Genomic DNA, 25,686 nt, shown 5'->3' on the forward strand with positions numbered 1-25,686 from the left:
TTCACTTGATTTGTGTCCATCATTAAGTATTGGATGTGAAACTGGTCAAGTTCGTTTTTGCTGATCCAAGTAGAGTAGTAGGAGAGTACAGAATAGAAATGTATTGACTTTAAAAAGCCCAGTATGTTTGCATTTCGTGCAATATTTAACTCATCTCTAATTTTCCAAGCATAAATCTCCACGTCCTTTTCAGAAAGTCCTCCATAGCTCTATCCCTATCTTTGCTTCATGTGATCAGCTTTCTTCACAGTAACATTTTCTTACTGTATTGGATTTTTTCAAATTAGTTTTATGACACGTCAAGATCATTTTCTGTTTTAAGCTTGTTTTCCTACCTGCTTCTAGGCTCTCATAAGCTGGCACTCTGAAGGTGTGATTCCTAGGTGTGATTTCTGTGTTGTTCTAGCAACAACAGCGTATCCTCACAGATGATTTCTGTGCCCCAGTCTTCTTTTGGTAGGCTTTAAAGACATACTGGCTATTATAATAAATTCCTTCTATTAAGTAACATGAAAACTGGGATAAAAGTCCAAGCTAATCTGCCCGAGGATGTTAGTCATGCCAACAGCAAAATCATTGTATAAGAATGCATATCTTGTACAATTAAATCTTGCAATACAGAAGCATTTCCGGGAAATTCTAGGACAGGAAACTCATAGTGAAATGCTGACTCCTTTATATAGGTACTCTCTGGCATGTCTTGGATCAAATGATTTGTGAATTTTTATTTTAATAATCTTTGTAGAATTCTATCACCTATTACTTAATCAAAAAGAAAACGTATAATTCTGAATTATTTAAATTGCTGCTGCAACATAACTCCTCAATGGAAGAAATATTTAGGGATGTATCCAGCTGAAATTGCTGAAATCCAGGGGGAATTGAGCTGATGCTAGTAGTGACCCTTACAGGAATTTTAGATTATACTCTGGAATTAATATACCTAATAATGGAAGGGAAGATTAGATGGTGTGTAATGACCATTTACAAAAGAATTATTGCAGTAGTTGTTTTTTCAAGAGAGAAATTAATTTGTTGATACTAATTTATTTATTAGAAAAATCAGTATCTTATCTTAGACCATAAAGGAATACTTTACTTGGTCCTTTTGCTTTCTTCAGTTGTCATTTTTCCTAGGTAGGATAACCATTCTTCAAGGCACTGACATGTTCAGTATTGTCAGGTGTTAAAATATCGTCAGTCTCTCCTGGTACCACCTGTCCACTAGTCTATAATTTTTATCAATATTGTATGTAAAGCAGATGGCTTGTCTGTGGTGGCTTGCCAAGACGTAGTAGGTAAAATGAATTATTCACGGTACTAACACATTATCTTTCTTTATGTACAATTACACTTTGTTTTTCCCATTGACATCTGTTATGTCATATTTGTCTGAATTCATGTTAATCTGCCATTTTGTTGCGCAGTTCAGACCATCTGCGATTTCTAGGTAAAACAGCATTTAATCCTAATTCTTACATTTATCCTTGATGAAACTGCCATTCTATATTTTTCTTCCTGTCTCTATTCACTATTGAAATTAGCTTACTGTAATTTCAAGATTAGTTTTATATGAACAAATGTAATAATGCATCCCCATCTTGTAATTTTATATGTAATGTAAGTATGTAAATTCTAACAGCTTTGTTTTTCTCTGAGACTGTTCTTTTGTGTTGCTTCTTTTTCCCCCTGGGTAATCTGTAGTTAAACATTGGATATGTCTGATATCCAATACGTGTCTCTTGTCAACCCTGTGTGTTGAGGAGCCAGCTGAGGAAGGAGAGTCTGCACTTGACTGTCAGGGAACAGGAGTTTTAACATACAACTGTTCTGAATGTCTTCTGCTTATACTTGAAACCAAAATAGTTTGGATAAATTACGCAGAACTGGTTGGCAAGGAATTTTCCTGATTTCAAACTGTATCTTACTTAAGTCCAAAAAGATTACGTGGAATGGAAATCTTCTCAGCTAGATGGAGCACAGGCTGTTACTGGAGGCCTTGAATAATACATTCTGTGCCAGCACTGAGCTGGTTTACAAGATCATATATTAAGCAGCTTTGTTGCCTGTCATAGTTCGTGTCCACAGCTGTACTAATACAATATCTGGCAGTGAAGAGTTTGCTTTCAGTGGAACTTCAGTTTCACAAGATTCATAGCCATCTTCCAGTATGTTCTCTGAAAGCTAACTAAGTAACTTTATAAAGCAGGTTCAGTTAACTTTCTCAATACAGTTGTTTGGTGAATTATGTTTYTTGTTGCTTGATCTTTTATTTTTTAAAGGTCCTAAGATGAATTTATTTTTTTTAAATAAAAAAAATAGAAAAATTGAAAGAAATTCTGTTCTACGGGTGTCACTTTGAAAAGATTTCAAGCAGCACAAGAGAATTGTCTTTTGATAGATCATTTCCTCTTTGATGGCTGTGCATGAAGAAATTCAGACTAATAGTATTTTTTTGTAGAATTACCCCATCAGCTGTAGCTCTTGTTGCAGTCACTTTTCTGAACAAAATGCCTGCTTATATATCCATTTCAGGGACAGCAGCAGTCCTGTAGAAAATTGGAATTTAAAATTAGGAGTGAATAAACATAAAAACAATCCTGAATTTTCCTTAAGCAACAGGCTTTGACAGATCTATAATCAAAGAACTGGTCAGGAATTATTCCTTAGAACTTTCTCTTAAATCTTTGTTTTCTTACAAGATTAATGCARTCTACCTGTAATTTTTTGTTCTAGAAATCCTTTCCAGCTTTTGAGGAAGCCAAAAGTCATGGATTGCTCTGTACAACCCAGCTGGAGAGACCAGTGGAGTTTTAATACCATTCGTACCCAGCCACTGCACTTTTTATACCTATCAGATCTCTTTGCCTTGCAGATTTTTGCCAGTGTTGACATTTGCATTGTATTCTATCTGCCTTTTATGTAAATGCTGTTTTGTTAATTAATCTGAAATACAGCAGAGTGGCAGGAGCAACTAGTGAAGTTTTTACCGTCACTTCAAGTTATTTCAAAATTTGCTTGTTTAATTATAAATCCAGGGRAAAGAAGGTATTTTCCTTACTTTGGTGTGTATCATATTTATTCACTAGAGGAAGATTAAGATGTATACACGTTTTCAGTGTGGAAATGTGTTGTTTCACGTGTGTTCATGTTGTTTCAGTCCTTCTGCAGCCTCACTCCCTCCTGAAAGTCATTCAGGAGGCAGGCTGATTGTAAGATGCCACCAGCTTCTTCAATACTCTTAATCTTTTTTAGATGAGATTTAACTGAGAGAGCAGTGAGGTAGAGAAAAAAAAAAAAAAGATAGTCAGGCCCTGGAAGAATGAGATCYCCATTACTCTTGACAAAGAGCTTTGTATTATGAACTCTGCTTTCTGTTTATTCTGAAATTCTGATCTACTTTTCCCTCCTTTTTGCTGTTTATGATGACATGCTCTGCTGCCTCAGAGAAACTAAATCRTTCCAAAACAGGGAAGACAACAAAACCTTGAAAATCTGGGAGAAAGGAGAAGTCAGTTTTCCTGAGGGAAGAGAGGAACTATTAGCAAAGAAAATCTCCAGAAAGCTGAAACAGAGTGGAAATGTTTATTTGGGAATGCAATCTGTAATTCTGTTGCTATAAAAAGCAGGGTATTTGGTTAGAGCTGGTTATTAACATATGTTTTGTTTTAAATTTTAATAGCTATTCATGATCGTTAGTAACGTTGTTGATTTCTAGAATGTTGTCCATGGGAGTAATGTGTAAGGAATTAAAACCAAAGTCCAAATCCTTGTGAGAGCTGATGTTCCACTGAGCTAATAGGAAATAACTATTGCTGATTAGAGACATATCAGAGATTATGCTACTCAGTCATAGAGCAAAAAGAAGTCTCCAGGGGTTTTTTTTTTTTTGCCCACAGGACAGCTTGTGGCTCAAGACATAACCAACCCTCTGCCAACAAATCATTTAGAAACCCAAATGGAAGCCTGAAGTAAAATTCTAGCTCATAGACATTTAAACTGACATTTAGTCTAGTGACTTTGCCTGTTTTTCTGGTTGCATGAATAAATTTGTCTAAGAATTTTGTATATGTTGAAGTACTGCATCAYGAATGTTTTTTCCTAATGGTGTTGAATATTGTCATTTGCCATGCATTGCACTTGGGAGTTTTTCTCAATGTGGTATAATTTCATTTGGGGATAATTTTGGCTATATTAGGTAGGTCTAAAGAACAGAAAAATGCAAAATAAAGTGAGGAAAAATGGAAAATTAATCATTCTGTAAACATTGGTATCTGTTGATGTTCTTAGACAACAAACAGGCAATGAAGACTGTCCTGGTTCTTTAACTGAGAGATGGAGTTAATGATATACACTTTCCTCTTTTCATGCCTCAATGGCATGTTGCTGGCAGCTGGCCATTTATTTCTTATAGCATGCAAACCATTTTCTGTCCACAAAACCRTGTATTTGGCTGTCTGACTGCCTTGGCAGATGGTCCAAACACAGAATGATGATGGAGGCTGAGTGACTGCCTGCAATTTCTGTCTTCTGGTTGCTTGAAGTTTGTAAGTAACATTTCTTAATATACAATTAAGAAATGTTAACATGTCTTTCCTGAAAGAATAGCAAAGACTAGGGGGTATCTGTATTAATTCCCTGACTTTTCCTTTAAATTCTTAGGGGAAAAATAAAATACAACTAAAATTCCTTTAGTWTCATATATAGTCCAGCTCTTTCAGTTTTTGGGCTCCCCTCTGAGGGGAGATTATTCTGAAAATAATATAGAGAAGAAATTAAATAAACCTCTAATATCTGAAAGTGCCAGGTTGGTTGTGAATAGGGGCAAAATAATTGTAACAATAGGAATGAGCATCATTGAAAAGGATAGAAGAAACCAAGCAGATACTTCTAASAAATAGTCTAAAAGACCTTACTTAAAATAGACTTCGAAGATATTTATAGAAACCGGGAGAAGGAATGTCTTCTATTCTCTTGCCAAGTCCTGTAGCTRTACAATAATGTGCAACAGCATGTAACACAGAATGCTGTTTTGATAGGAGGTCTCTTTAGGAGCAACTGGTCCCAAATAAAAGAAGCTTAAAGTTATGAGTTTGTTAGCTTGAAGGTATGCATGCCAATTAATAAGTCAAACTGCTTTCAGTGGCTGTAAATCACTTCCGAGGAAAGAAAGAAAAAGTGCGCTGTCTGTATTTTGCTGTGATGCTACATTGTCACATTGTCACACATCAGCATTTTCTTTTCCTGTATAAATGAGCTTTACTGTGGTCCACRTATTTCTTCCTTAGATAAAAGGTTCAGAAATGAGGAAATTACACCAAGGCARGCAACTGTGGCTTTTGAAGATGACAGTGTCCTTTCTGTAGATTGTACTGGCAAGAAGGCAATGGGATACCCTCATCTCTGTATTCCTTTTCCTTTGTTCATGTGAGCAGTGGTAAAATAAATGGAAATAATTTGCAGAATTTTCATTGCGTGGTTAACGAGCCACAGTTGCTGAGMTTATTCTGCTGGTCTTTCAGAAGTGTGAGCCACTGACAGGAGCTCCTTTAAAGCTGTCACATCCTCCACGATCCGAATAAAGCAAAGCAAGAGATGGTTTGGATATATTTTGCTGCATGTCTCACATAAATCAGACTGGAAAACTTTTCCTTTTGGGGCCAAATTATATGCATTGCTTCTTCTTTTATGATATTGCTTAGGGTGTGTGTCTATTAGTAGTGCAGAAGGCTAAAATTTTTGTGATTTAAAATGTAAAAAGGAATTAAATATTTTAGCAAGGAAGCATTTTCTGCAAGAGAATCTTCAGATATATTTTTTTGAAAAATGAAGTTGTCTAAATTATTTATTCTGTATGAATAATTAATGGAATAATAAATAACCACTTGCTGGTTAATAAAAGTAAAAATTCATTTGTTCCTACATTATTTGACAGACTGCCATTACCAGATCATAAGTTTATGGGCTACTGGAAAGTCGATCAGCCAGGAAATGCACAACAGAAAATGCTATGCCCATCAGAAACTCAACAAATAGATGTAAAGGTTTGTCTTTTACATTATTTTAAATTCATATAATACTGTTTTTATGTATTGGGATATGGAGGATCTAAAATGTGGTTAATTTCTTTAAAAAAAAAAAAAAGAGTATATACAAGGCGTGGTCCTTGTCACTTGTTCTTGGAGTTTTTACACCAACAAGAAAAATTCCCATTTTTGTATACCTAGCCCTCACAGTGAAAATCAGTAAGCTTGGCCAGAAATCCTTGAAGTTTTTATAAGGATATTGAAAATACCTTAGCTGAAAGAATTTTGTAGCTGTTTTGTATGATTGGGAGTGGCCAGTTACAGGCCCCAGATCTCGATTTTTGCCTAAGATCAGAGACTGAAAAGAAAGCTGTTTTCTGTTTCTATTTTGCATGCAGCTGAATTCTTATGGGTCTTTGGCACTGCCAAGTTTGAATGTGAACCTTTGGTACAATTTGATCTATAGCCAAAGTTTCTAAGTCCTTTTCAGCTCTGAGTTCTTGGCTTAACTTCAGTAATTATTAGTACACTGAGTAGGAAAAAACCTGTATTTCTAATGGGGTATATGGGTGACATTTAAACTTTATATTATAAGAAATTTCCATTTAATTTCTTTGACACAGAAATATTCTGGCATTTTCCTTGTAGGTGTTTTATCAGTGCATGATACCTCTTTTGTGCTACTGATAGTGGTCCCAAACCATTAAAAGACTAAAAAGAAGATGCATGAGGTTCCTATATGTAAAGGAAATGATAGTGTGGATATTTAGAGTACTATAGAAAAGGCATTTCCTTTTCCCTTTAATCTGTTTAGTAATAAACAAAAAAAAAATTTAGTAGTCTTTTGTTCTTAGTAGTATTACAGTGTAAAGAAGACTTCTGTATTTTCATAGAGAATGGGGAGTGGAATATTTTAGGATGCCTTCATTGTTATTTTTCATTTCAGGGCCCTGTGTACTTAAATGTTCAAGGCTTTCCACTGGAACGACATGAAGCCCGGTCCATCAGTTTCACAGAAGAGCTTGCTTTTTGGACACTGCCTTTAGATGAAATTAACATAGTTTGTGATGTCATGGTAACAAAAGGTACAGTAAGAAAAGCTACTAACTTTTCTAATGATCCACTATGTKATAAATCAGTGAGATGTCCTGGAGATGAGGAATGCCTGGGCTGTTGACTTCATAAGTGCTTGCCAATAGCCAGTGACAGAATATGAAAGGGCAGTACGAGGGATTTCAAGTGTAGTAACAGCAGTCCAGTGCCTTTACAGTAGTGTGTATGTCTAGATATGCTTGCAGTAGAATATAGGAATAATACCAGGAACTGTAATATGGGAATTAATAATATGGAGAATGGGATGGGGCATAGAAATAGTAATYTATCATCTTCCACTTATTTTTGAAACAGTTGGTGAAATACAAAAATAATCAGCCCCTGAAACTGGAGTGTGATTTCACTGAGTCATTGTGGTCATTGTAAGGATATGCATCTTTCTCTAACTAAGAGAAAGATGTGTAGTTAAAGTAGAACACAGTCATAAAATTGCAAGTCTGTTAAATATGTGTGTTCAACACTGCATTACTTCACAAAAGCAATTGTTTGACTTTTTCTCTCTCAATTCAGTTTTAATACAAATCTTTTCACTTGAAGAGTGCTGTGCCTTTTTTCCCCCTGTGCTCATTCTGATTCTTAGTGGACCAAACCTGCCTTAGTTACCTCTACAGCTTGTGACCTAAAGTGAATTGCACCATTGAAAATGTTCATAAATGTTTTTAGGGTTCATCATTAAGCGTGTCTGAACATTATGATTTATTATAAACAGATCATTATGATCAATACTGGAATGCTGCTTTTTCTACTTGCAGTCCATACATGAGCAGGCTTTGATGGCAATGAAACAGAAATTAGGTAGCTTTGTATTGATTTCAAGATTTGTCTGATATTATTCAGGAAGGTGGTTCATGTGAAAAGTTCTGTACAACATTTGCATTCAACACACGTTTAATTATTAAATACAGGAGGATGGGATTAAGAAGGTGAACCAAAATTATAAACAAACAAAAACAGATCAACTTACTAGCAGCTGACACACACTGCAAATGTGCCTTGGACCAATTGTTTAGGGTTCATAGTGTTGTGGCAAGATTCGACCTGTTAACGTTTAGTTAATATCAAGAGATCATTTCTTTTTATCTCTCTTGTCAACAGTGCTATTTTTTCAGTACTTTTTGCTGTATTATCTGCCAAGTTTATGACATATTTGTTACCACAAGAGAAATGCACAATGTCAGCAACCTTTCACTATTTTTTTTTCTTATTTCAGAAGAGGAGCATGAAAATGTTCTTTATGTTACCACATGCAATCCTGTTTCCTTGTACTTCATGAACATTTCTAGTAAGAATGGATACTTTGTGGATCTTTATGACCTCTTCCCAAGAACAGTTGGAAGTGTCTGGCAACCTTTTGTGACTGTGGCACCACTGGGAAATCCACTTAAAGGTCAAGTGGTTCTACATGAAGAGGAGGTAAAAAAATTAATTCCAGCTAAATGTTCAGTCATGAGCAAAGTAGTATCATGAGGGTAGATCACTGGGGACTCTAGCTCTCTAGACTGAAATAGCCTGGGCAAGTCTACCTCCCTCTGAATGTTCTCTCTTTTACTATACTTGTAGATTGGGAGTTGCATTCAGCTTTAGTTTTTATATGGAGATTTTCCTCTTGCACTCTTTAGCYGGACAATGTCCTCTTCCATTCCTGGAGCTGAGTTCTACCTCCGTATCGTCTCTTACTGATAGAGGGAGATTTGCATTTGTGGGAGAAAGGGGGAGAGTGGGTCAAGGTCAGGAGTCTCAGTCAAACAGCATATGTTTGCAAAGTGCAGAGTAAAGTGTTTTATGTGAACTTAAGTTCTGCTCCAATCTTGTCCCCCTTTTACTTTTCAAATAGTATATAAAAGAGGTGTTTTCTGAGCCACAAAGTAAAATGTTGCTTGTGTTTGCCCTGTGCTGCTACCTTTGATTTGTTTTGTGACTCCTGATATTTCTTATTCTGTAACATCTGAAGTGTTGAAACTAGAAGGAAGACTAGGTAAGCCTTGACATCAGCAATGTCAATAAGAACCTTTCTTACGAGTTGGATTGTTAATAGTTTTCAGTCATTTCTAGTGTTCYTTGGATACTGTTGTTCCAGGAACATTTGTCAAGTGTTGATGCCACTTTCTGCTGTCRAATGCTAGAGTTAAGCCTTGTCAGAATCACAATTCTTCTGCCTCTGGTAGAACTGCCTATGCAGCTGCAGCAGCCTATTGGATACTTTCCAATGCAAGCTGGAAAAGATATGGTTCTGAAGTTACCTGCTTGTTGAATAGTTCTAGAAGTACCATTTGGGCTATTTTCAGGTGCACGTAGCATATTTGTTTGGTTCTAAATAATTCTTGGCTTTCTTTGATGAAGTTGCTGCAGGAAACTAAAACAGATGGTAGCCTATCTTGTAGCTAAGAATGTTTAGAATGTCTCACACTTTTTAATCTAAAGCCAGCAATATTCTTTGCTTCCTAAGTCTCAAAAATTCCTACCATTTTGTTTTTAACCAAATCACAGTAGTGCTGGAGTCGGAAATTAAGGTTCTTGCRTGAGCTTTAGGTAGTTATCTCAGASTCTGGTTTTGCCGGTCCTCAGGGAATATATTTTTCAGTGATAGTATAATATATTTTTCAAACTCTGAAACAAAATTTGTTCTTTGGAGAGAGTAGGTAGTTCCAGATGACTTMAATCATGCTGTAATCTCATGTTTTTCTCAGACAAAGTTTATATTGCGAGCTTTAGACTTGCCTTTCTTGGCAAGTGCTACAGGTGAATGCATCCTGTCTGTAAATAAGTCTGTTTTATAGTGGGAAATGTTACAGAATTAAAATATTCTGAATATTTTGCATTATCTTAGGACTTTTTACATATTTTTACCATTAAGGCAGACCATAGTCACTATTTGTGAAAGTATGTCTGATTTAATTACAAACTTGGTTGCAAAAGTCCTATGCTTACAACACCACTCAAAAGTCATTTTAAACTTCTTGAGAACTTAAGTAAGCAACTTGGACAGAAAACAAAAAAAAAAAAAGAAGAAAACTTATTCTCTTGTATATTCACTTGTATATTCTCTTGTATATTCTCTTGTATATTGCAGGCTTGCATCCATGGACTACATGGGTAATTTTTGTGGAATTGGTTGTTAAGTGAGGCACTAAAACATAGGTGAGACGAGTGCTGCTGTTGTACACTTTACAGCCACTAGACTTTCTTATGTTGGGGTTCAAGTGTTAGGATCTCTAGTTCCCACTGAATCACTAGAAAGATTCTCAAGCAACATAGTTTTTCCACACAGAGCTTAGGTTTTATTCCTAACTTTTCCTGCAGTGGAGCCATGGAAAAATCATGTGCTCGGCGTACCTGTGAAATGAGGTGGATGTTGCTGTGTATGAAATTTAATCCATTACTATTTGTGTTAGCAGGTAAGCATATGGTCTGAGATAATCATCCAAGTGCCTTCTGTATTTGCTGGGAGAATGAAGGTGATCTGAGGAGCATTTCATCAGCTAAAGTAGAACTTATTTCATTGCCCTTTGGAAGTGCCTCTCTGTTCCACTGGTTACAGAAGGAGCCTTGACATGTAGCCACAATGCCTACATTTGGGTGTAGTAAGATCACTGGCAGGCATAAACTCACAGCCTGCAATATTCACATTAGGTAAAGTAGATTMGTGGCACATCTGCATTTTGAGCAAGGCTACAGGAGTTAGCTAGTTGTGCCAAGGGTGCATCAAAACAAGAAAAACAAGTAATACAAGTAATGTACTTGATGCTTTAGGGATTCATCTSTGTGTAGTTGCAAAAATACTAAGAAGTATTTACAATATTTATAGAAATAAGACAAACTTGACAGCAGCTATTTCATAAATAATATAATCCATTAATTAGACAATACCAAAAGCAGTTTTTCCCATTTTTTTCTTTTAATAGAGATCTTTGGAGATGAATGTTTCTGACTAAGTTAAAAGAAAGAACAATTTTAAATGTATGATAATCTTATTGGAAAAGATGAAATGATGATGTTGAGGCTCTTCAAATAAATTTGTATGTTTTATCTTGCTCYCAGATGACATCCATCAGATTCAGTAGAGCCCTCCAGTGAAATAAAATGAAAAATCACCATTCCTTCCATCCTTTTAAATAAAATTTTACTGAAAGTAAACTTCTTGGGGATTTAATGTCACAAATGGGAGATTTATCTTATTTTAAGCCACCTTTACATCTTCTTGGAAGAAAGGATAGATGATTTTATTCCTCATGGGGCCATTGGTCTCAGTGAGTGGAAGCTGATTTGACTCCTTTTGTTCAGACTAAACTCATAGACTTTGAAAGGACTTTTCAGAAATGTCAAGTAACTTTGTAAGATGGGAATTGCATTCATCTTTTCAAAGCAGCAATGCCTCTGCCATCTGTCCTCCCCACAAGTACTTCAGGGCCTATTCTTCTTTCCTGCTAAAGCTTTGTGCCCACTGTATGCACTTTTCTTTCTGCGTCTGTCGCTTCTACTGTTCAGAAGGAGAGCAAGTACAGACAAAAGAATTTTGGTAACTTCTGTACATGATTTTATGTGGGGTTGTAAAAGCAAACTGCACATGGAGAACTGACTTGCCTATAAATTAACAGCACCCCTTTTTTTTTACAATCACTTCACTGTGTTGAAAGGCTACAACTGGACAGAGTAACCTACAGTCTACTTCAGGGACCACAACAAGCTTTGTTCAGGCAGTGTCCTGCCAGCATCCTTTAACTCTGCTTTTATCTTTCTTGGTCAGGAAGTGCAGTAGGGAGGGAGGGAAATGCTTTTCCCTGTCCCACATGCTGCTGCAGTTCTGTCAAAGCTCTCTGATAACAAGGAAGTGAAGCAGTCTGTGGAGCAGAAATTGATGCAGAGATCCACCTCACTTACCACATGTAGAAGATGGCAATCATTTTTTAAAAGAAGGCTTCTTTTACCAGTTTGTGATCTGGCCTGAAGTGAAAGTGAGGACCTGAATATGGAAGTGTTGGTAGTAGAAGTAACTACAGTATATTTCCTGTAGTATCTACTCCCCATAATATTCTGATGTATATCTTCCAAACAAAGGGTATATTTTCTTATTTTCTAAAAAAATACCAGTTCTCTGCTTTTTTAAAAATATTATTTAAGACTTTTCTTTCCTACAAGTACACCTCATAGTAAAGGTCTGCTTATGTAGAAATGCATGCACCTTCTATRGAATGGGAGAAGGCTCATTTTCCATAAGCACAAAGCTTATACCATTTCTTGTTCTCAGTTCACTGAAATCCCAAGTACAAGATGGTCTCCCAAATCATCTAAAAGACACCACTTGCATTAGTTAGAACACCAGTAATCTACTTGAATACATTTCCCTACCTCTAAAGGTGTGACATTTGTGCCCCAAAACATAAATTCTTACACAGACATTTTCCATTTGAGCCTGATGAACAGTGTGTTAATGTTTGTATCTGTGCCTAATATTACATATCAGGATTGATATGTGTCTATCACTTAAGGGATCCTTGAGTAGTTATAATAGAAAAAGTGGGACAGAAGGCAAGAGGATGTATTACTACCCTGTCAAGCTGAGGATCAGCCTCAGTCTGAAGCAGACTGATCAGGCTCAGACTCAAGCTAAGAAAAATCTGCATTTGCAGGCTTGCTTGCTCAGGACATGAGCATGGAGGGCAGAAGGGATCAAACCTGACAGTGAGTTTGGGGAGAAGAATACAAGAATGTTAAACTGAGCTGTTTGCACTGTCCCACTCGGGAACTTCCCCAAGCTCTCCCCTCTGTCTGCAAAACCAAAAGGAACAACTTCCTATAACAGCAAAATGAAGTCACAGCCCTATTTGGTTTAAGAACTTTTTAAAGGAAAATGCTGGTTAAAACAAAAACAGCAGTAAGGAAAGAGAAACTTTGCAGTAACTAAAAATAAAGGCACACCACTTCACAAGATTGGTTATTGCATCTGTCCAGAGTTTGGAATTCCAGACATTGGGGTCGGGAGGTCGCCCAAAGGTTACTTTTCTCCCAGTCAAGAACAAACACAGCGGAATTGCACACCAATGTCTTTTCCCAGCCCACTTGAAGAGTTGCCAAAGCTGCTCTTGGATGTGTTCACAAGTGACGCAAAAATCTATTCTTAAACACAGACAGAATATACATCAGTCATTTAGCACAGAAGGAAAYCATTAACATCAAAAGGGGTGGAGTAGAGAAGCTTTTTATATTACCAACTGCTCTCACAAATTTAACACTAAATGGAAGAATGTAATTGGTTTGAATGTGTTCTTTATCTCACGTGGAAGGCTAATGCTGTTACAGAATTGTATMAATTACATATGGCAGAAAACCAAACTCCAAAGCAAATGTCCTGKTTTTTTTTTCTGAACCACATTTCTATAATTTCGGTTTGTAATACATAAGCAAGCTTCTTTTTTTAGAAATACTAAACATGAACTGAAATTCCCAAATGCTCCAAATAACATGATAATATTTTAAATGCTTTACCATATTTAGCTTCAAATTACTGTCATTATTAAAGTCAACTCTCACAAATATTTCTCGTGAAAGTATCAAGAATACCCAAAAAGAACAAAACTGCTGTGACTCAGATTGTTTGTATTTATTTTATTTAGGGGAATTTGTGGGAATTTATGTTTTACTTCCTTAACGTCTATTGTGCGTTATTGCACATGTTGTACGTAGGCAGTTTGCTTTTAGTAAGTCCTTGCAGAACATAATGTCCTTGCAGAACTAACGTTTCCTTGAATAGCAAATAAAAAAATTGAACCTAAGCCTTAATTAACATGTTCCTTTGTATTTTAAATTTCATTTGATGCAGTTGAGGTTGGGCCTGAATGACTATTGTCTTGAATTCTTAGTTAAACACATTAGGAGCAGGTATAGTACTTTGCAAAGAGAAATGTTTAAAAAGCCCCCATCATTTGATAGCATGTGTTGACCCTTGGGCATTGAGTAACAAATGAGAAATCTGGAGTTCAAAATTTAGTGCACCGTATTTCCATGTGATACATGGAGGTTTACACCATCCCATCTGCTTCTGGTCTCCATCCTCTTGAGTCATCCTGCTGTCSTCCGACAGCTGTCCTACCTCTGACACTAGAAGCTGTCAGAGTGTGCAGGTCACAGGATTGTCACACCCTGGGATATGTAATAAGCTCCACAGTATCAGAAGTCTGAACTTGAAGAGAAGGTACTAAGCTCTTTCTTGTTTCACCAGTTTGTCACCTTCAGTGGGACTTTAGCAAGGGTGCAAATAGAAAAATGGTGAGAAAACATTAAAACTGAAATGAAATATTTTAGTGACTTGACAGAACTCATTGGTATGTCACTTACATGTATCTGCATCTTAGACATGTAAGCCGTACTAGTCCTGTTCCCAGAGRTTATGCAGAAGTAAATGTGAGATGTATAGATAAAATGCTATGCAAAAACTGTAGTATCATTCCAGCCCTTGCATGTACTCAGTCTCTTCAATTTGATTTCTCTATGAACTTTGAAATGAAACAGGAAAATCCAGCTTATGTTTTGCAACAAAATCCAGATCATCTTTTCAAAATGTCCTAAGTGGCTCGAGTTGCAGAAGTGCTTCAGATAGATTTGTTGTAGTATCTTACAACACAGTTTGAGATGTACATGGAGCTGCTTTTCATTTACAGAGCAATGTTGTGTTGTTGCTGGATACAAACAATGGTGCCCTTCGCCGACTTGTGCTCTCACCAGATGCTCAAGACTCTCCTAAGAAAACATCTTGGTGGAACAACAAAGAAGAGATGGTGAGGAATAGCACCTGCCCCTATTTTACTAAGTTTTTTTAAAGCAAATTTCAGTATTGGAAAAACTGCCTCAGGTCCATTAAGTTTTTCTTGGTTTTACAGCCCAAGCATTTATTTGTTTATTCTTATGTATGTTTAAATGTCTTACACATAAAATAACATTGTTATGGAATAYTGATATTAAAAATAGAAATAAATTTTCTGAAGATATATCTCTTTAAAGTRTTTCTTTTTAGGGCTAGAACTGGAAATAATGGAACATTTTGTTACAATGAATTATGTCCAAAGTAATGAACTCTGTTATGATGCAATTTATGACTAGGAACAAGGCAAGCTAAATAGCATTTTGAGAGGTAATTAAAGCTGTGGATTCTTCTAAATCAAGGAAGAAAAAAACTAGTACACTTTCACAGRAGTCAGGGAAACTCACTGGGACAAATCTGGCAAACACTAATTGCTCTATGATGTATTTTTATACAGAGCAACTACAAAATGTGCCGAGAGTTTTCACACAAAAACTGGCTGGTGTTCTACAGAGAAACAGGGTGAGAGTAAATTATATCCTTGTATTAAATTGATTTATATCAGATATCCTTATGTATATCCCTATCTGATTATTCTTTTCTTGGCTTCCAATTTTATAGAAACAGCCTTATTGTACTGGATGTATTGGAGGGTCAAACTCACACCATCTCACTTCCGATCAGTCTGAAATCTGTTTTCCTGGTGGCTGAAGACCGGTGGCTCTTGGTGGAAAATGAAACAAATAAGTTAGTTCAGCATAGTTCTCTTGATGGCATTATTTCTTGTTTGTGTCTCTTTTCTGTTCAGGAGTTTCACTCCTGGTCTCAAACTTGTTTTTTTCTGTTTGTGAGACTGGCTGGATTTAAAATTTGGGTGTTTAAGATGCAGATTTGCTGTGGTGAAAATGCAGGTAGACTTTTAGAGCAGGAAATGAAAAGGATATGCCAGCCTCTGAAAGTCTAGACTAGCTTTGATCGTATRCATGTTAATATTGATTTTACTGAGGTGGTATTGATCTTTAGAAATGAGAATTTTGGTGAACCTRTCTCTGGAAATACAAACACATTGTCCAAAGCTGGTACCTGCTTCCTTTACTTTTATGGTCACATGAAAGAAATGTTACTCTGCTGTCTCRTTTTTATAAATGCACAGCAAATAAAAGTCTGTAAATAATTACAAGAAGACAAATCTGCCACTTGCTGGCATACCCTTTCCCATCTCACAGTTGTTTGAGTAATTATATTTTGTTTTAGCAAAAGGTGTTGATARCCTTGTTTATATAAATGTAGAATGTTTTCACTGTTTCAGAAGACAAAAKTCCTTCTTTAGAGTTATGAGTTTAATCAGGAATTGTTATAAATGTGTGTCCTTTACAGGAAATTTCTTTTAACCAAGCGTGCCCATATGGGAGCTCCAGACAGTGAGGTTTGCCAGCTGCATGCATTGAGTGAAGAGCCAGCTGACATGGGATTTGGCTTAACAACAGGTATTGAATGCAAGCTTGGCTAGTTCCTTTTTTCTTTTTTTCCTTTTTCTTGTTATCATTTCTGTTTGCAGCTGCACAAACAAGGCTCTTAAAGGTCTGAGTAACATTCTCTCTGATGCTGTTTTTGTTCCCCCCCCCCCCCTTATTGTGTTTGGTTAATAACAACAACCTTTCAAAAGGCATGGCACATTCCATGCTCAAACTTCAAGTTGTTTGAATAAATCATTTTTGTTTCATTGTAGCGTTCAAGACCCTCAGTAATGGACTTTCTGCAAATAGACAAGCATGTAGAATGCAAAAGGAAGAAAGGTGACTAAGCTAGAATTAGAATAGGAATAGGAGGGAGCAAATATATTGAGTCCAGTCTGCAGTGTTGYGGGTCTGCTACTCACACTCAGATAAGCTAGAAAACATTTCCTAACCCTTAGAAAAATACAAAACACCTACTGTTGAAACAGAACAGAAGTCACAGTTTCTGTAGTTCAGTTGGTAGTGTGCAGGAGGTTACTGAGGCCATGACACCTGTATTAAAAGATAAGAGGAATTTTATATAAAAATTCCCAGATGGTGTCAGGCATTGAGGCATGTCTTAGTTTCAGAGWAAGGCAGAAATCTCCAGTGATTGTCATTCTGCCTGGCAGGATCTTTCTGTCTTGAAATCTGATAGCATTTTCAGCCCTAAGCATTTGATCACAGTGCCCAAAATCTTTAGTCTACTTGGTTTAGTAAAACTGGAMGTACATGTGCATCCCACCTAATAGTTTATAGGTTTTGGCCATTATGTATCAGAGAGACAGAGGAAAGAAACAGAGAAACCACTTTATATCTCCTAAAGAAGGAAYAAGTTTTGTTCTGGTTCTTGTGGCTAGCATAAGTAAGAAAAATGAGATTAACATAGTGTATGACCATGGTACAAGCAAATGATAATTGACAATAATAGGGCTTATTTAACATAAACCTCAACAAGGTGGATACCAAAAACTAACGACAGCCTAAATATCTAGAATCCTTTTTAACTCTTGTACAGTTTACTCTACCAACTTATCAAGAGCCATCAGAGCACTGKGGTTTCCTTCCTCTTACTACCTTAATTAGAAACCATTCTGGAGTATCATTCCTCARATGGATAGAAATGTTATTATAACTTCCAGTCTCAAAGTTTTTGTGGACAGTTCATTGCTGCATGTTTTTTGTGCTATTTTATCCTTTGCTATCTTGCTTCTCTTCCAGTCTAAAATGTTATCCCCTGTCCACCTTTTTTCAAATCATCCAGCAAACCCCAAATGTAACAACTTCAGCGTGTTCTTGTTCTTTGAGGCAGAAGCTGTGTCAGAAGAACTAAAAAAAAAAGGTAGAGCAGTGTGGATTTACTGCTGACCCAGACCATTTATTCTCTGAGGGAGGAAAGCTTTTCTCCCACTACCATGTAGATGAGATAGTCTGCTCATCAAAGTGGAAACAGTGTAGAACTAAAGATAACAGGTTCTGTGTTGGTAATTTGAGGCAAGATAAAGGGCTCCTACAGATGCACAGAATCAAATTCACTTTTCCTTAGCTTAAAGACAACCAGACCATTATTTAACAGCATTAAAAGCAACATTATTTAAATTGCAAAGACAGCAAGAGAGTCACCAAGAAATTCACTTTGGCACTTACCTGTGCAAACCTATGTTTTGCCTTTTGGTGCATTTGCATTGCAACAGTTTTCTATGAGATCACATGCTGTTTTGTTCCATAGGCTTTCTGCCTTATTTGTACAGCAGAGGACAAAATTAAGTGGCATAAACAGCTACAAAGCTACTGTTTCCTGATTTTAAGTACTTAACTTTACAAAAATAGGATTACTTCCTTCTTCTCTGTGTTACAGAATAGTATAATCGGATCTTCTGCTTTTTAGTGATTTTATGCTCAAAGTAATAGCAGTGTTCAGTGCTCAGCACTCTTGCAGTTAATGTCGTTTCCTATTGCACATCTGGATTAAATGACTTTCATTTTGTTTAATTTCCTTGTTTAGTGTCAGAATCGTGTGTGCCTCATGCAGTTTCAACTGACCAGCTATCTTCAGAAAACCTCAGTGCAGCTGTGGGACAAAAGATCAGCTCCCCCAACAGGATCTTCTCAGATGAACATAATTATGCTACTATTGTTATTGGTTTCCCAGACCTCTTGGTAAATACTCAACATTATTATACAATGAAGTAATATGGCCTTGTTTATTCTGTAACCCATTAAGTACCTGTTTACCAAATGATTTGGAAAAAGAAGAGAATGACATTAAGGGACAAATTCATGAACTGTACACCATTTGTTAGGGTAGTCKAATCTAGAGGGATGCCAGTGCTTTTTTAAATTATAAAGAATGTGACAACACAATGTCTAGCATAGACAAAATTCATTTTCGGTATGCCCTGAACATGCTGGTTTAAGTAATATTTTTTAAATCATGTGATTTTACGGTTTTTAAATTAAACATAACCACTGAGAAGAATGATATCAGTATAATTTTAAACTGTTCAGTGTGACMTTTTTGCCCAGTGTGCAGAAGGTAGCAAGACTAGATTTTAAAAAGAGAAAAAAAAAAATATAAAGAATATGGTAGCAAAACTATAAAGCCCCTTCACTGTTGAATAATGTAGCTAAGAATAAATACTGCATGTAAGTGTGCTCACTGCTGTGACACGGTTAGAAAAGGACCAGAAAGGAAAGTGAAACTTAGCAGTGACTAGGCCTGTTGCAAGGAATAGAGGTAAATACAAGGAAAACAGAAGCAGTATGTTTAATTCTCTGGACTTTTTTTATATATGCCACTTAATGATACATAAAAGGGGTAGTGATTATGGAATAAATATGTCTTTTTTTATATAAATTGGGGCAAATTAGAAAATGTAAGTGTTAACAGACATGACTTTTGGGAAAGYGGAATGACAGAAGAAAATTCTTTGAAATCCAAAATGGTTCAAAACCAGATTTTTGTCAATAATACAGTATTTGCAATTAGCTTTTGAGTTTTCCTTGGTTTGGTTTTATATTATCATATTGTTTGTTCTGGCTTTTCACATTACTTATAATGGATGTGAATTTATTGCTGAAAGAGGGAGGTGGTCTAGAGGAGGGAGTGCTAAACATGGTACACTCTTTAGTACTGATACACTAGWGTGGGTGATGAAGCATTTTTGGCTCTGCCTGATTTAGACTGAGGMACCATCTTTCTTCATGCATAGTTTTAGATGTCCATGTGAGTTTCAAAGAGGGAGTGCTAAGAGTGAATATAAGAGTGATGGAGGGAAAATCTTCACATTCAGTGTTTAGTGCTGGTGGTGTAGGTGTTTAGTATGAACAAATTATCTGAGTTTTTATTTGTAATATCAGAGCTCAGTTTACCAAACTCCGAGACCTTCAAGGTGGTTTTTTCTCCAGGCTCTTCTGATCATAGTGGGAGATGAAGCCACTCACTTYTATGTGGAGACCTACACTTACATCTCTGAACCTGGAGCTAAATCCCAGCTTAGTTTTGAATTTATTACTGAAATATCTGTTTGCATTTATTTACATTAGTGGAAACATAACAGCTTTTTACATAATTTGATTTCAGATTAGGTTATTTCAATGCTTTCTGTTCCTGGTCCAATTAAAAAAAAAAAAAGAAGTCGATTCAACTTCAGCTCTTCAGAGCATCTTAGTGCCTAAAACTCATGGAGATGGTTTGCTGATTTTCACCCCTGTAGAAGTTTTTTATGACAAAGTAATTGAGGTCATTCCTTATGATGTGGTAGCATAAGAAGTAATCACAGTAGCCACATTTGATTTGAAATTAAATAAGAAGTGGAGCTTAAAAAGAAATGTTTCTTCTTAGGCTTAATAATAGTAACATTTTCTTCAGCAGACACCTTCTCTTTTGCAGTCTCCCAGTGAAGTGTATAGCTGGAAAAGAAATTCCTCTCTGACTCACAAACGTGCTTCGCCTTCTGATCCATTTTATTATGGAGCCCAGAGGAAAACAGGAGCTGCAAAACAAACCAATTGTGTAACTTTATTGGCTTCTAATCAAATAGTCAGGATTTTAGCACCTGGAGATGTGCCTTTGAAAGACATTTACCCAAAAGGTAAGAGGTTCATATACTTGCACTGCAACACACTTGTTTTTTGTTTTGTAGTCTTCAATAACTCATTAATTTTTCCATAATGTTCTTAAATATTCACAGAGCAAGTATTTGAGAAGGATGAATGTAGTTGCACTTAGTTTTAAAATTAATTTGTATCTTATTAGCATGCTGAATTACACTTCTGAGGAATAAACACGGTGTCTGCACTGTRAATATCTCAATAGATGGGATTTCCCTCTGTCTGTCCAGGAAACCCACTAATGGAATGTGATCATTCCAGTTCAGCAACTGGCCTTCACTAGTATTTCCAGCTTCTGCTCAGTGTCACACTGAGATGCAGTGATAAACCTGTTGTCTGACTAACTCAGCATTCTATCCCCAGCTGGGAGAATAGGAGAGGCTATTTTGGGAATGCGTGTGAGCTGGTCCACTTCTTTGTCTTCATACTTTCTCTATATTTGCAGTTGTTTTGCAAGGGGTATTGCAGAGGACATTCCTGCCTCAGGCTTTAAATCTCCTTTTCTGTGGACCTATTGTCCACYTGTTGTCTGGTCCCTCTTTGAACCTGTGCATCTCCACAGCAAACTCACAAGTTCCTGATTTTTTGTGATCAACTGATCTCTTACTGAGTTTATCAAGTGCCCCCTATTTCAGCATTGCAGACTTAGGTGAGTGACAGTTCTGCATTCACCTTGACCATCACCTTTATGACCTGGCAAACTTCAGTCACACCTGCCTTCTCTCCAAACTGAAGAGACTCAGACATTTTCATTTCTCTCCTTTCCAAGAGAATATTGCATGAACGACATTTACATGCAGCAAAACCATCCTCCATTCTGACACTGATAAAACAGATGTAGACTACAGATCTTCAGACTTTTTTGTGCTGCCATTCCAAGCTTTCTTTTATCATTATAACTTTAGCTTCTTCAGACAATAACTAAAAATATACCAATTAGTGCTAAATAATAGCATTTGTAAGTTTTACATTAATTGCCTCTAGGAGTCTCCAAAGTTTACTGTCAAAAGAGAAAATTCCCAAAATATTTGTATATGGTAGAATGGCTTGATTTCATCAGCACAAGAAGCTATTCCTGATTTATTCTCTGTGTGAGCTCTCTGTCCCAGAATAAACATTTTATTCCCAGTTAACTCAAACAGAATGAATGATCTAATCTGCCTGTCCTCATTTAGCACAGATCAACTTCCCTGTGTCGAGAAATCCTTTAATTTATTACTAAGAGAATAAAATATTTACTTGACTGAAGAAGCCAAGTCAAGGATAACAACAAGATAAAAAACTTCAGTTACCTTCTTTTGTAACTGAAGGAAAGGTTATCCCTTAAAAAGATTAAACTTAATAAAATTGGTTTGAGTTAGAATCTTGGAACTGATTATACAACCTCAGGCCATAATCTTCTCATACTTTATAAAGGTGCTGAAGGGTCAGACAGGGTCACTCCTTTTTGGGCCTTCACAGAAAAAGAAATCTGGATCTGAAGTAGAGATTTTAGAAGGTAAATCTTCTGATCTTTTGCTAAAATCCATTTACTACTTTGGRAGTGAGAGAGGGATGAAAAGGATACTCAAACTGAGTTCTTGACAACTATTTCCAAAAGCCTTTTAAGTTGCTGAAGTATGTAACTCTTTTTACTGCTAGGTTATTATAATTAAAAATCAGGGGATGTTCTTCATGAATCCAGGGTACCAGTAACCTAAACATATTATCTGTAAGAGAATTGGCTTCTGTCAGACCAAGCAGTTTTATTTTTTTAATATTTTCACTGCAGTGAAATGTATTCATGAATAGGGGCTGATAGCTTTAAATGTATAGAAAATTGTATTAGGTTTGTACAGTGCTTTATGGCCATTTAAGTTGAAGGATTTCATGCCTTGAAGACCATTATCATTGATTTTTCTTTCCTGAATGATGCTTTAATTTATGAATTGCAAAAATTGATTTTAACAGAATCATGTTTAATAGAACCTTACTGATTCAATCAAATGAGACCCGAGGTTTTCTGTTCCATAGCCTTTTTCAAGACTTTTTCAAGACATTTATTAGTAAATGGTCAGATTTTCTGGTGGAGGAGAAACTATAAGGGAATTCCTACAGCGGCCTGTGCTACTCAGCATGTCATGAAAAAAATGGAAAACTTAATTAACACTGAGRTGACAGTGCTGGTGACAGTGGATGTTATTCATGGTTGGAAGGATTTACCATAAAGAATTATGAGAAGGACTACAATTCTGAATGCAATAGAAATAGCAGGTGAAATTCAGTATAGATAAATATGTGGARGAAGAAAGAATCCTAATTCTACATCAAAAAAGGTAGGAATGATGAGGACATCTTACAAGGATTATTTTGCTGTCATGAGAGATGGTTTCATTAATATAGCAGTCCACAGCTCAGTAGCAGTTGAAAAAAGCAAATCAAATGTTAAGAATTACTAGCAAAGAAACAGAAAAAAAGCAGAGAACCTCTTTGTGCTGCTGTACATATCCACATGTCCTTGACACTGTTCAGTTTTTGTCCTCAAGGTGGGAGAAGGCTGAATGGGGGTAAGTTCAGAAAAAGACAGCAAGGATAAGGAAGATTGTATTGGCCACCCATGTGAAGACAAGATCAGGAAAGCGACAGATGGTAGATGGTATGGCACGGAGATATGCAAAAAACAACGATTTTGTACTCAGTACCAGAGTTGGGAGCAGCTAATGAAACTATCAGGAACTTCATCAAAACAAACCAGACATAGTTCTTCACAGAGTACTAACTTGTTAAATTGCTGCCCAAAGGATGTTGTGAATGCTGATGTGTGGATCCAAAAGAAAACTGGAAAAACTCCTGGAAAGTTAACTGAATGCACAGATATAAAAACACAGACACCATGTTCCTAGATTGGAACTGGTTGGTGACTTGAGGAAAATATCATGTRCACTTCTCTGTTCTTACACCTTCCAAGCATCTAACTGCTCTTGGAGACAGGATGCTAGATTAGAGGGATTGCTGTTGTTATGGCTCGAAACTATTTCCAAGTGAGATAGGGAAGACAGAAAGAGAAGCATGTGTCCATGTGCTCACTTGGAAGGTGAGATAATAAGGTACGAGTCCTTAGAATGCCTTTGAGATTCTGTGCTTCCAACTTTCTCTGCTGGGCTATTGTTTTTTCTGGTGTTTGCCTCTCAATCGCACTAACTGGCAGAATATTTGACTGAATACACATTTAATGGCTACCATTAGCTGCTTAACAGTCTTGGTCCCTTGAAATTCAGTGTTGCTTATTCCTGATTTTGCTGTTGTTTCTGCATTGGAAGCCTGTTGTTACTTACCTCTTACCAGTGAAAGTTGTACAAAGTTCCCAGTTGTGCCCTGGGAAATGTAAAGTGGAGCAAAGGCATCTTGCTACATGAAATCGTGTGTCAGTCCCTTGAAGTTCTTATGGTATTGTATTCTGTTGTATTCTGTTGCTTTTGAGAACTTGTTTTATATTTTTGATTTTCTTTTCATATCTATCAGACTTTCTTTCTCATCTTCTTGCAYAAGCGGTCAGTTCTGGCACACAGCCTTCCATTTCTATTAATAATTCAAAGTACTCAGCCAAGCTCTAGCATATTCCAATATGTATTACTGAAGCTGTTCCAAGAATAATAAGCAAAGAAATAATTGCCTATATRTTTTATTGGAACTGTAAACCAAATGATAGTTGTATTTGAAAAGAAATTATAACAAGTAATAATTTCCCCAAAAGCTGCCAAAARGATGTATGGACACAAAATATAAACTCGGACAAGAGACCATGGCATAATCCAGCAAAGAAGAATTAATGTTTATTSTAAAAACATGACTATAGAGATGAGGGGCTAATTGAGAGCAAATATTTACTTGGATCCTCAGCACATTCTAGAGATGAACATAAAATAACAGCCTAATACTAAGTGCGGATCTGAGTGCATTAGTTGTGACAGTAACTGGAAGATGTACTGTAACACACARTGTTACCAGAATAGCCTCAATACATTGTCTGATCCAGCTATTTATATAGGGACAACATGATATGTGTAGTCTTTTCTTAACTGATGTTTAGCAAACAATTGGCCTATTGCATTGCTCCGCTCTCCTTRTGTAAGAGAAGCTTTTCATAGTATCCATCTTCTTTTCTCTAAACCAAACTGAATACTTCATGTCGCCTTCACTCAGGATAATACTGCTCTCTTTATAGGGATCTTCTCAATAGGATTTGACATGTTTTTTTTAAAAAAATTCTATTTATAGCACAAAAATATCCCACCTTACATTTGTCCTTATAACCCATCTGTTCYGAGCTCTTTGTCGTCCCCAGGAYTATTTCATGTTRCAGAATCACAGARTGGGTAAGGTTGGAAGGGACCACTTGAGGTCATCTGATACAATCTCCATGCTCAGCAAGGCCCTCTAGAGTATGTTACTTAGGATTGTGTCCAAACAGTTCTTCTTCACAGAAGGAGACTCTGCAACCTTTCTGGGCATCCAATTCCAGTGCTCAGTCACCCTCACAGTAAAGTTTTTAATCATGTTTARGTGGAACATCCTGTGCATCAGTTTCTGTTTCCTCTTGGAAGCATAGAGCAGAGCGTGGTCCATGCTCTGACACCCTCCCTTCAGATACTGACAGACATTGATGAGKTTCCCTSTCAGATGTCTTTTCTTGAGRYTGAGCAGACCCAGCTCYCTCAGCCWTTCCACATAAGAGAGRTGCTCCAGTCTCCTCATCATCTTCACAGGCCTCCACTGGATCTGCTCCAGGAGCTCCATGTCTCCCTTGTACTGAGGAGCCGAGAACTTTGTGTCTGTTTGCCTTAAAGTTTGATGTCTAGGRCTGTGCATAGCTGGTCTACATCAAACTTTGGCAAAAGAGGAACAAACTGCACTTCTTCATGTCTGATGTTCATGTTTCATCGTYAAGATTCTTGACTACAGTTCTGGGGCCCAGCCAGAATCAGATTTTTTAATGTCTATCTTATTCTTCATTAKGAACAACAGAGAGAGCACATTTTTWAACAGTARTAAAATACAGGCRAAACAAGAAGTGGTYTCRGGCCCACAAACCTGTATTTTTTCCAGACTTATTTTCCCCYGTTTCAGATGTGTTTGATATTCCCATTTTTATGAAGATGAGTAG

General features: G+C 36.6%; 1 protein-coding gene across 1 annotated transcript in view; it reads left to right on the plus strand.

The window, feature by feature from the left end:
• VWA8 (von Willebrand factor A domain containing 8) overlaps positions 1-25,686 on the plus strand; it is a 180,545-nt gene that overhangs the window by 110,036 nt on the left and 44,823 nt on the right. The window contains exons 27-35 of the mRNA XM_057366321.1: positions 5,936-6,044; positions 6,973-7,111; positions 8,350-8,552; positions 14,795-14,911; positions 15,392-15,456; positions 15,556-15,681; positions 16,312-16,421; positions 18,436-18,590; positions 20,323-20,524. Of these exons, the coding sequence (XP_057222304.1) occupies positions 5,936-6,044; positions 6,973-7,111; positions 8,350-8,552; positions 14,795-14,911; positions 15,392-15,456; positions 15,556-15,681; positions 16,312-16,421; positions 18,436-18,590; positions 20,323-20,524 (1,226 nt within the window). The remainder of the gene's footprint in view (positions 1-5,935; positions 6,045-6,972; positions 7,112-8,349; positions 8,553-14,794; positions 14,912-15,391; positions 15,457-15,555; positions 15,682-16,311; positions 16,422-18,435; positions 18,591-20,322; positions 20,525-25,686) is intronic.

Source organism: Malurus melanocephalus, unplaced genomic scaffold (assembly GCF_030028575.1).
Source record: "Malurus melanocephalus ecotype Western Australia unplaced genomic scaffold, MMel_1.1 scaffold_63, whole genome shotgun sequence".
Taxonomy (NCBI): Eukaryota; Metazoa; Chordata; class Aves; order Passeriformes; family Maluridae; genus Malurus; species Malurus melanocephalus.